Source organism: Chlorocebus sabaeus, chromosome 14 (genome assembly GCF_047675955.1).
Source record: "Chlorocebus sabaeus isolate Y175 chromosome 14, mChlSab1.0.hap1, whole genome shotgun sequence".
Taxonomy (NCBI): domain Eukaryota; kingdom Metazoa; phylum Chordata; class Mammalia; order Primates; family Cercopithecidae; genus Chlorocebus; species Chlorocebus sabaeus.
Genome location: NC_132917.1, coordinates 28,857,857 through 28,868,845, shown reverse-complemented (window position 1 = coordinate 28,868,845; position 10,989 = coordinate 28,857,857). Strand labels below are relative to the sequence as shown.

Below are 10,989 nucleotides of genomic sequence, written 5' to 3'. Positions count from 1 at the left end.
TGGCACTCCTAAATGCCCGCACTCATTACTCAAAGTTCAACTGTACTTTTGTTTAACATTTTAAAAGTTTTTGTCTTTGCGCTATTTTAAGACTACCCTATTCTGGATTTAAGATTTCATTTGCCATATATATATGTGTGTGTGTGTGTACACATACATATGCTTTCAGTAAAATAGCAATTAGAAAAAATACACTTATACCTAATTAATTTCTACCAGTATTATCAAATAAAGCAAAAAGAAAAGAATCTAGTATTTTGACCGTGTAGTAAATTTATTTTTTGTTCACTCAAAAAAAATATTTTTTCATGTGAAAACAAATTTCAAAAACTGTAAATCTACAACTCTGGAAATATCTATACATATATGCATATATGTTCTATGTATAAACTCCAGTTACGGTTAAAGGGTTAGCACCCTCCCAGCCACTAACACTAATGAGAGTCTGAGGTGCCTTGAGCAGCTGCCTCTCCTTCTCCCTACAACATAACATTCCTTACAATGTGCTAGAATGTCTCCTAGCACTCACCACCACCACAACCTGATAATGAGGCATGGGACTCCCCAGTGCACTCACCCAAGGCCTCAAGGCCATACTGCCCCAGAGCTGCCTGCACTGTCCACTGGAAGTAACTGACCCTGATATTCATCCACAACAGAAACATGACCAGAGTCTTGTTGCCCCCTGGGCTGAGACCTTCCAAAACGGCAAGAAACCACCAAAACTACCTGGAGCCTTCCATCCTCTATCCCATGCCACCCCCCTCCAAAAGAAACCCCTCTCCCTACCCCACAGGAGATTCAACACAGAACCTGTTACTAAAACTACACAGGATCTCGTTGTGAACAGAATCTGGGTCTTATTTCATATTTCATTTCACTTTCTATATTTTTAATACACTGTCACATACAATGTCTCATTTGCTCCTATTAACCACCCTGCAACAAAGGAAGATGACTAATTTTAATGGATAGGAAAACTGAGGCTCAGAGATTTATTCTAAGCCACATCTGCAAGTACGTGATAGAATTCTAATTAGAAAATAGTCTTAAATTATTTACATGTCAAATGCACAAATAATAAATTTACTGATGAAACATGTAATACCTGTAAGAAAAAGCATAAATCTTTACTGAAGAACACACATGGAGGAGCTCTGTTACTAAACAGAAATGTATACAGGTTAATTCTCCCCAAATGGATATTTTTTGTAACCTGACAAAATTACTGTAATTTTCACAGGAATAATGACAATAGCCATCATTTCCTGAACACTTAGTAGGTACCTAACACTTCACATACGTTATCTCTTTTGATCTCACCCAAACCAGTGAAGATGGGATTATTACCTCCTTATAACAGAAGAAGAATCTGAGGCTCAAAAAAATTAAGCTATGTGCCTAAGGTCAGAGAGATGAAAAGAGCAAAGACGAGGCTCAGATCCATGGCTGCATAAGCACAAAGACCAGGCTCTCGTCACAAACAGAATGGGTACTGGTAATTAAGAAAAGGTTGAAAAATAATGAGGCGAGGTTTACGCTGCCATTAGGTTAAATTATAAAGTTAAAACAGTTAAAACAATGTGGCTCTGGCATAACAATGTAGTTTTAAATGACACAGAAAACATATTTTAGAAAAATGAAAAATACACATAATTATTTTACATGTGATTAAAAAGTAAAACTTCAAAGCAGTGAAAAAGCAGTGAACATGGAATTACAAGTGCTGTAAAAATTAGCTGAGACAAAGGCTATGATTCTCACCACTCCTCCATATTAAAATTAACTGCAAATAAAGACCTTTAATGCATGAACTGAAAAAAGAGCCGGGCACAGCAGCTCACGCCTATAATCCCAGCATTGTGGGAGGCTGAGGCAGGCAGATCACTTAAGGCCAGGAGTTTCAGACCAGCCTGGCCAGCATGGTGAAACCCTGACTGTACAAAAAAATATAAAACTTAGAGGGGCACAGTGGCAGGCGCCTGTAATCCCAGCTACTCGAGAGGCTGAGGCATGAGAATCACTTCAACTCAGGAGGTGGAGGTTTCAGTGAGCTGATATAGTGCCACTGCTCTCCAGCCTGGGCGACAGAGTAAGACTCATCAAATAAATATATAAATACTGAAAAACACCCTCATACACATATATGTAGAGAAAGAGATAGGAAGTATTGGGGAAGGAACAAGGAAGGGGAGAGTTCAATACATGTTTTAGAAGTCTGGCACCTATTATGAGTTAAATTCTGATTTTTTTCATTTATTATTGTGCCATAAAAATGTTTTCATATCACGGCACAGTCTTTAAAAACATTGCAAAAGTAACACGGAAGGAAGCTATTAAAGAATATGGAAATATGAGCACGACATACAGGGGAAAGCTTTGAAATGGGTATATGGACTATGATTCATCTCCCTTTGCTTAAAAATTCAGACACATGGCCGGGCACGGTGGTATACACCTGTAATCCTAGAATTTTGGGAGGCCGAGGCAGGTGGATCACCTGAGGTCAGGAATTCGAGACCAGCCTGGCTAACATGGTGAAACCCCATTTCTACTAAAAATACAAAAAATTAGTTGGGCATGGTGGCACAGGCCTGTAATCCCAGCTACTCGGGAGGCTGAGGCAGGAGAATCACTTGAACCCAGGAGGTGGAGGTTGCAGTGACCAAGATCACACCATTACACTCCAGCCGGGGCGACAAAAGTGAAACTCCCTCTCAAAAAAAAAATAAAAAATAAAAATCAGACACATGCATTAGGAAAACAATTGGAAAAGTATATACCAAATGCTAACAGTGATAATCTCATCTAGATATCAACATTACAGATGACCTTTTTACATTTTTTCTTAATTTTTCAAATATTATACAACTTTCATAATCAAAAAAGCTTTTAAAGAAACAAGTAAATAATGGATTCAACATCTAAACCAAAAATTAATGGCTTGGGTAAACACTTAACATTCTAATAAGAATGATTTATCTGATTCAAGGTATGTCAAAGCTCAAAAGCCAGAGAATTGAGACACTTAGAATTGCGGTATGTTTGAGAGCTCTGTTTACTCGTTCAAAAACATTTATGGGCCACCTATGAAATGGCAGGCATGGGGGTACGTTCTAGGTATTTGTACATAATAGTCAGTAAAATGTTATAAATACTATAATAAAGACTGTATACAGTGCCGAATGAGCACAGAAGAGGAAGACGTCTCTTCTCCCTTAAAGCCTCAGGAAAGACACGTTAGTGGGGAAATGACATTTCTGCCAGCTTGAAAGATAAGCACAAAGAAAAAGAAATGCAGAGATCGTCATCTGAGAAAAATATATATATTACTTTTTTTTGTTTTTTGAAACAGAGTCTTGCTCTGTCACCCAGGCTGGAGTGCAGTGGAGCAATCTCGGCTCACTGCAACCTCCACCCCCCAGGTTCAAGTGATCCTCCTGCCTCAGCATCCCAAGTAGCTGGGACTACAGGTGCCTGCCACCATGCCCAGCTAATTTTTGTATTTTTTTCTTTTCTTTTCTTTTCTTTTTTTTTTTGAGATGGAGTCTTGCTCTGTTGCCAGGATAGAGGGCAGTGGTGTGATCTTGGCTCACTGAAACCCCCGCCTCCCGGGTTCAAGCGATTCCCCTGCCTCAGCCTCCCAAGCAACTGGGACTACAGGTGCCTGCCACCACACCCAGCTAATTTTTTGTAGTTTAACAGACATGGGCTTTCACCATGTTGGCCAAGATTATCTCGATCTCCTGACCTCAAGTGATCCTCCCGCCTTGGCCTCCCAAAGTGTTGAGATTATAGGCATGAGCCACTGTGCCTGGCCAAAATATGTGTTACTTTTTATATTCCTGAAAAGCATACAGTTTAGAGAACTGCAATCACCTGTGAGGATATTACCATGAAACAAAAGTCAGGGAAACACAGGAGCCAATCATGTAGGTCTTTGTATGCTGGGCCAATGAAACTGGACTTCATTCTGTGTTTGAGAATTCGAAGGCTTTAAGGGACAGGCAGAAAACAAACCCAAGCACATACATGATGTGAGAGGCCAGACCTGTGGCAGACAGGATCGTACGAGTTCCGCCTAAAGACAATCAAATTTGGGCTGACCAAACCATGCCAGTGAGCCAGATTCCACAGACACGACCCAGTGAGGATTTCTGAGCAAGCCCTGCTGATAACATGGAGAAGAGCTGAAGCGAGTTAGTAACGACGGGACAGGAGACAGATCCCAGGCAGGATGGAGACATCCGCAGAGTGAAGGAGAATAGATGCCTCATGCCTATCAGGTCCCTGTGACCTGATTTTACCCGTGTGGTAAAATCTCAAGCTAATTCTTGGCACTGGACATACAGTGTTCTGAAGACAGAGCTGCTTCCCTCCCCCTTTCTGCCATGTCTTCCTCGGGATGAAATGTATTCCTCACTACCATTTCTGTACGTGATCTAGACCAATCTTGTTTTCTCACAGAAAGGGCATGGGGGGACTGTTCCTTCCCCTCTCCCAGCTTGCTTTCACTCGTAGGGGCCAAATGTGTCCTCCAAGGCCTTCAAGTTTCTACCCAAGAATGTCCATCATCTCTGACTCAATTCTCCACATTTCTTCTCAAAGTATCATTTATTTCCATACAAATAAGCAAGGAAATGGAGCAGAGTTGGATGAATCTCAAGAAACGCACTTTCTCAACACATGTGCCTCAGAACGCACCACATCTCCAGGTTAACAACAGCACAACACGCCATCAACTCTGGCACCTTAGCAGAAGGCCATCGAGCACTGTCCTGTTTCCCTCACCCCTGAGAGCAGGGACAATGTCCTAGTGTTTGCCAGCACCTGAAACCCTTTCTTTTGTTCCTGAGAACAATGATCACCAAACATTTTGGTTGCACACTTTATGAGTAAAAACAGATAAATAAATAACGTAAAAAGTTTACTCTCGGCCAGGCGTGGTGGCTCATGCCTGTAATCCCAGCACTTTGGGAGGCCAAGGTGGGTCGATCACCAGGTCAGGAGATCGAGACCATCCTGGCTAACACGGTGAAACCTCGTCTCCACTTAAAAAAAAAAACAAAAATTAGCCGGGCATGGTGGCAGCCACCTGTAGTCCTAGCTACTCGGGAGGCTGAGGCAGGAGAATGGTGTGAACCTGGGAGGTGGAGCTTGCAGTGAGCCAAGATCGTGCCACCACACTCCAGTCTGGGCAACAGAGTGAGACTCCATCTCAAAAAAAAAAAAAAAAGTTTATTCTCTATCCTCAATAAAAGTATATTTTTAAGGTGCTAGTGTTAACCTGTATAAATATTACCAAAGCTTTTTTAGTTTTAGAGAAAACGGGGAAGTACTGATATTTCCACCTCACGTCTGCAGAGCATCTTGTGTATAACCATACCTGCTGTATAATTCCCAGGGCTCAGATTGTTTTCTCCTTCCCTTGCTTCTCTGTATCATGTTCTTCCACTCACCAGCATCTCGACACTGATTTGGATACCTCTCTCCCTTTAGAATCCTTTATTTCCTGGTTGTTTCTTCTTAGCAGCTTCTTCCATTCTGCCTAGGAACTCTTGAATATCTTCAATAAACTGGAGCATAAACTGACTGCCCTTAAACTCTTTCAGCTACTCAAGCAAGAAGACCAATTTCAAAATTCTCAAAATTGGTGATGGTTTTGAGGAAGGGAGAAAAACAGCCCCACCCAACCCTCTCAACAGTACCTAACAGTCCTTAGGACCAGCCAGGCTTCTCCCGTGAAATTTCAGATCTCTGTGAAGCTTGCCAATACCTTCATGCCAGAAGGTAAACAAATGACCTGCCTGTCCCCGGTGGGACATCAAGTTCTAGCCTTTGGGCTCTAATTTCTGGTGGCTGCTAGGGTCCCACTACTTAAGCAAGCATGTGTACTTCCCTAAGCAGCTAAGCCTTTTCCCCCAGGGTATTATTCATAGATTAACCGGCAGCATTTTAAAAAAAGAACCTCTAAACCCAATCGGTCTGGAAGAGCCTCATATTGCTCTAAAGTGAAAAAGCTTCAGAAAACCACTGGGGATTAGTAAAGTGGGTCTGGGGGAGACGAACAAAAATGAAAAAGAGCAAAGGGCATTCTCTCTACAACAAAACAAAACAACAAAAGGCTTTTGTGAGCAATATACTCTTAAGAGGAATTGGGAGCATTTTTCAAAATAACTGTTAAGATTACACCTTACATTTCTTTCATGTATCACTGGCAATATTAAATCAAATCTCTGATTACTTAAGGAGAGTTTAAAAGCAATCTGCCCTACTTAATGAAAAGACAATATGTAAATTCCTCTAACTTTTATTAACAGTTCTAACCTCTATGAAGATAAAATATATGCAGTGCACTAGTTTTAGTCACTGATGACATTTTTAATTGTGCTTGCAAAGGAGGGAGGAAGAACTCTTCTCAATACACTCATCACACCTTTTCTCCTACGTGTTAAAACTCTACCAAGCGATGCAAAAGATACAGCACTCCACTTTTCTTTCTTCACAGAATCCCATCATGTTCATCTTGAAAGGCGTTTTTCTAAATCTTCTTAATACTTACTTGGCAAAAGCATTTCTTCTGTTAATCTCCTTTTGGGAAGAAGCAGAAGTTGTGCTGAAACTTCTCCTAAAACCTAAATATGAAAGTTGGGGTTAGAAGAAGAAAAATATAAGCTTTCAGTTCTTATTTAAAATGATATTTTATCACTTCTTCTATAGATGTTCTATTATATTAAATGTTTCTTTCAAAACAGAAAGCAGGCCGGCACGGTGGCTCACACCTGTAATCCCAGCACTTTGGGAAGCCAAGTGGGAAGACTGCTTGAACTTAGGAGTTCAAGACCAGCCTGGGCAATAGAGTGAGATCCTATCTCATTAAAAAAGAAAAGAAAACAGAGAAGGTAAGTATACAGAATATAATGGTAGTTTAGATTTCTTAACAAATTTTCATCTTTACCTTCATGATCAAACTATACGCATAGATGAATAAGTGAAGAGCATGACATTACATTTGGAGAATTTCATTATAAGATTTCTTAAAAATCAAATAAAATTGAATTACACATTTATAAAGCTGATTATTTTTACTATCAAATATGACAATCTTGATAATCATACAAAAAAGAAAAAGATAAAATGGTTTAAAGATACAATCATTCATAAAACATTGAACAATTAACTTCAGGGCTTTTGATTGCTGGCATCTCCAAATAATACAACAGAAACAAAAACACTTCACAAGAGGTAAATTTTTAAAAAGATGTTTTTAAAAAGAAACAAGATTTCCAGCCTGGCCAGTTACGGCAGACCAGATGTGCTAAATGAATCTTTTGATTGACACAATTTTAGTTTAAAACTATAATTGTTAAAAAATACTATCGAGCTGACACAAAAGGCACAATTTCAAAGAGGCTAAAAACAAAAAAGAGAAACCATCAGAGTCCCCCAAGCACCAAAGTAATTGACCATCTTATACCAGCAGGCTTTCCACTGAATTCCAGAGGACCTGGGCTTTCACCTTACTGGCTACACAGGAGACAGGGAAGGAAATAAAGCCTAGGGCCTCCAAATGGAGTCTCACAAAAAATTCTTGGTTAAAGTGAGGATCCCAAACAGCTCACTCTCAGTGCAAGGTGAAATGAGAAACAAAACGAAACACCGTTCAGATTAAGACAAAGGAAAGTCACTTATGTCAACCTTAATCCTCAGTAAGAGACAAAATTTTCTCCCCTCAGAATTTGTTACCATGAATGAAATTCATGTTATCTGCAAAAATATGTTGCAGAGACTATAAATTAAAGTGTCCCAGGTTGGCAGTGCCTCCAGGCAACTGGCACAGGTAGATATAATCTTGTCTGGAGGCATCAACGCAGGCCTCAAAGAATTTTTATATATAAAATTCTGGGTAAAACAAGCATCTCACAAGAATAAATTACAAAACTCACAAGGAAAGAAGGCAAACCATAAGTTAGTCTCAACAGAAACAGATGGCAGAATCCGACTCACAAAGGCTTTAGATACTGAATTATTTAACACAAAATAAAATACTTTAAATATTTAAAGACATAAAAGAAAAATTTGAAAATATGGGGAAAGAATTGCAATGGTAAGTCACAAGCAGATTTGAAAAAAGAAAACAAAAGATAATCTTTATAATTTTAAAACTTTATGGCTGGATTAAGCAGCAGAATAAACATAGCTGAAGAGAGAATCAGGAAACAGAATGATGGGTCTGAAGATATCCAAAATATAGTCTAGAGTGACAAGTTGTGAGAAATATGAGACAGCATGGGAAAGAAAATGAGAAGGTCCAACATACTACTAAACAGAGTTTCAGAAGGAGCTAAGAAAGATAATAAAGGAGGAACTATTTTAAAATTATAAGAATTGTAAATAATTGATCAACTCCCAGACACAGAAAAATCCATAATGCCAAACAAAAAGGATAAACAAAAAGGAATCTCTACCTAGACATATCATAGTGAAACGACTAATATGAATTAGTTAGACTCACAGATGACATCTCATCAACAATGACAGAAGCCAAAAAACAGCACAATACTGTCAATATGCAAGGGGAAAATATCTTTCAACCTAAAATTCTACACTGAGTAAAATTATCATTGGAAAAGACAAAAAACAAAGAGTTTGTTACCCAACAGACCCTTTCTAAAAGAAATTTTAAAGAATATACATGAAATTTTAAAAATGATCCCAAGTAGAAATTTTGAAGGTTAATGAGTAAAGATACTGGGAAATATGAGAGTAATGTTACAATATAAAACTACTACAATAATGTCAAATTTATAGGAGAAATAAAATATAAACTGGACAACTCAGTTTCTAATTATTTTTCTATTATTTGAGAAAGGATAAAAATTAACTTCAGACTTTACCAAGTATTAATGCTAAATTATCTACAGTAATTACTAAGAAGCATCTTCATAGACTATAACTTCTACATAAGTAGAGGGAGTAAACAGAATGGAAAAAAAAAAAAAAAAAAGAGGGTGGGATATATAGCCAGAATAAAGTCGAGAAATAAAAATCACTTATTAAGTACAAAAAAGTGAATAGAAAACAAATAACAAAAATATCATCAGTGTATATCAGTAATTACAATAAATGCAAATGAGTAAGACTTTCAGGTTAAAAGAAAGATTGTCAGACTTTTTAAAAAAAGTAAAACCTGTAGGGACATGGATGCAGCTGGAAACCATCATTCTCAGCAACCTATTGCAAGAACAGAAAACCAAACACCGCATGTTCTCACTCATAGGTGGGAACTGAACAATGAGATCACCTGGACACAGGAAAGGGAACATCACACACCGGGGCCTGTTGTAGGGTAGGGGTAACAGGGAGGGATAGCATTAGGAGATATACCTAATGTAAATGACGAGTTAATGGGTGCAACACACCAACATGGCACATGTATACATATGTAACAAACCTGCACGTTGTGCACATGTACCCTAGAACTTAAAGTATAATAGTAATAATAATAAAAGAAAAACCTAACTATATTCCATGTAGAAATATTCTAAAAACACAAGAACATAGAAAGGTTACAAGTCAATGGACAGAAAAAGATATATTAGGCAAATACTTAACCAAAAGAACGCTGGTTTAAGATAAAAAAATATATTATTACAAAAGCAATACCATTTACATTAATGCCAAACAATTAAATACATAGGTATAAATCTAACAAAATATGTACAAAGTCTATATAAGGAAAACTATAAAACTCTGATGGAAGAAGTCAAAGAAGATATAAATAGGGAGACAGTCCATGTTCATAGGTAAAAAGACTAAATATTAACATGTCAGTTCTTCCCGACTTGATCGATATAGTCAATGCAATCCCAGTTAAAATCCCAGCAAGTTATTTTATGGATATTAACAAACTGATTATGAAGTGTATATACACAGGTGAAAGGCCCAGAATAGCCAACACAACATTGAAGCAGATCAAAACCAGAGGACTGACACTACTCAACCTGAAGAATTACTATTAAGCTACAGTAATCAAGACAGTGTGGTATTGGCAAAAGATTAGACGAATAGATCAATGAAACAGAACAGAGAGCCCAGAAACAGCCCCATATAAATTAGCCAACTGATCTTTGAAAAACGAGCAAAGGCAATTCAATGGAAAAAAAGACAGTCTTTTCAACACATAATACTCCAACAACTGGACATTCTCATGCGGAAAAAAAAAAAATCTAGATACAGACCTCACATCTTACCCCAAAATTAACTCAAAATGGATCATAGATCTAAGTGTAAGACACAAAACTATAAAACTCCTAGAAGATAACACAGGACAAAAATCAGAGTGATCTTGGGTTTGATGATGACTTTTAGATAAAACACCAAAGCACAATTCATGAAATGAAAAACTGATAACTTGGACTTCATTAAAACTAAAAGCTTCTGCTCTGTGAAATACACTGTTATGAGAATGAAAAGACAAGCCACAGACTGGGGGAAAATATTTGCAAAACACATGTCTGATACATGTTTGGTATTCAAAATATACAAAGAACAATAAGAAAATAGCAAACAGAATTTAAAAATGAGCAAAAGATGTGAACGGGCACTTCATCAAAAAAGATATAGCATACCATTGTTGGGACATTGTTGTACGCTGTTGGGAATAAGCAGTACTACAGCCATCATGGAAAAACAGGATGGAGGTTCTTCAAAAAACTAAAAATAGAACTATCATAGAATCCAGCAATTCCACTGCTGGTATATATCTAAAAGAAAGGAAATCAGTACATTGAAGAGATAGCCGCACTCTTATGTTTATTGCAGCACGATTCCCAACAGCCAAGATATGGAATCAACCTAAGTGTCCACCAGTGGATGAATGGAGAAAGAAAATATAGTATATGTACACAGTGGAAGAGTATTCCACCATAAAAAGAATGAAATCCTGTCACTTGCAGCAACATGGATGGAACTGGAGGTTAAGTGAAA

General features: G+C 38.0%; 1 protein-coding gene across 4 annotated transcripts in view; it reads right to left on the bottom strand.

Moving 5' to 3' along the window:
* CLIP4 (CAP-Gly domain containing linker protein family member 4) overlaps nt 1-10,989 on the bottom strand; it is a 68,528-nt gene that overhangs the window by 2,842 nt on the left and 54,697 nt on the right. For all 4 annotated transcript variants that reach the window (XM_038006224.2, XM_038006227.2, XM_007971058.3 and 1 more), the window contains exon 15: nt 6,563-6,635. In XM_038006224.2, coding sequence (XP_037862152.1) covers nt 6,563-6,635 — 73 coding nt within the window. The remainder of the gene's footprint in view (nt 1-6,562; nt 6,636-10,989) is intronic.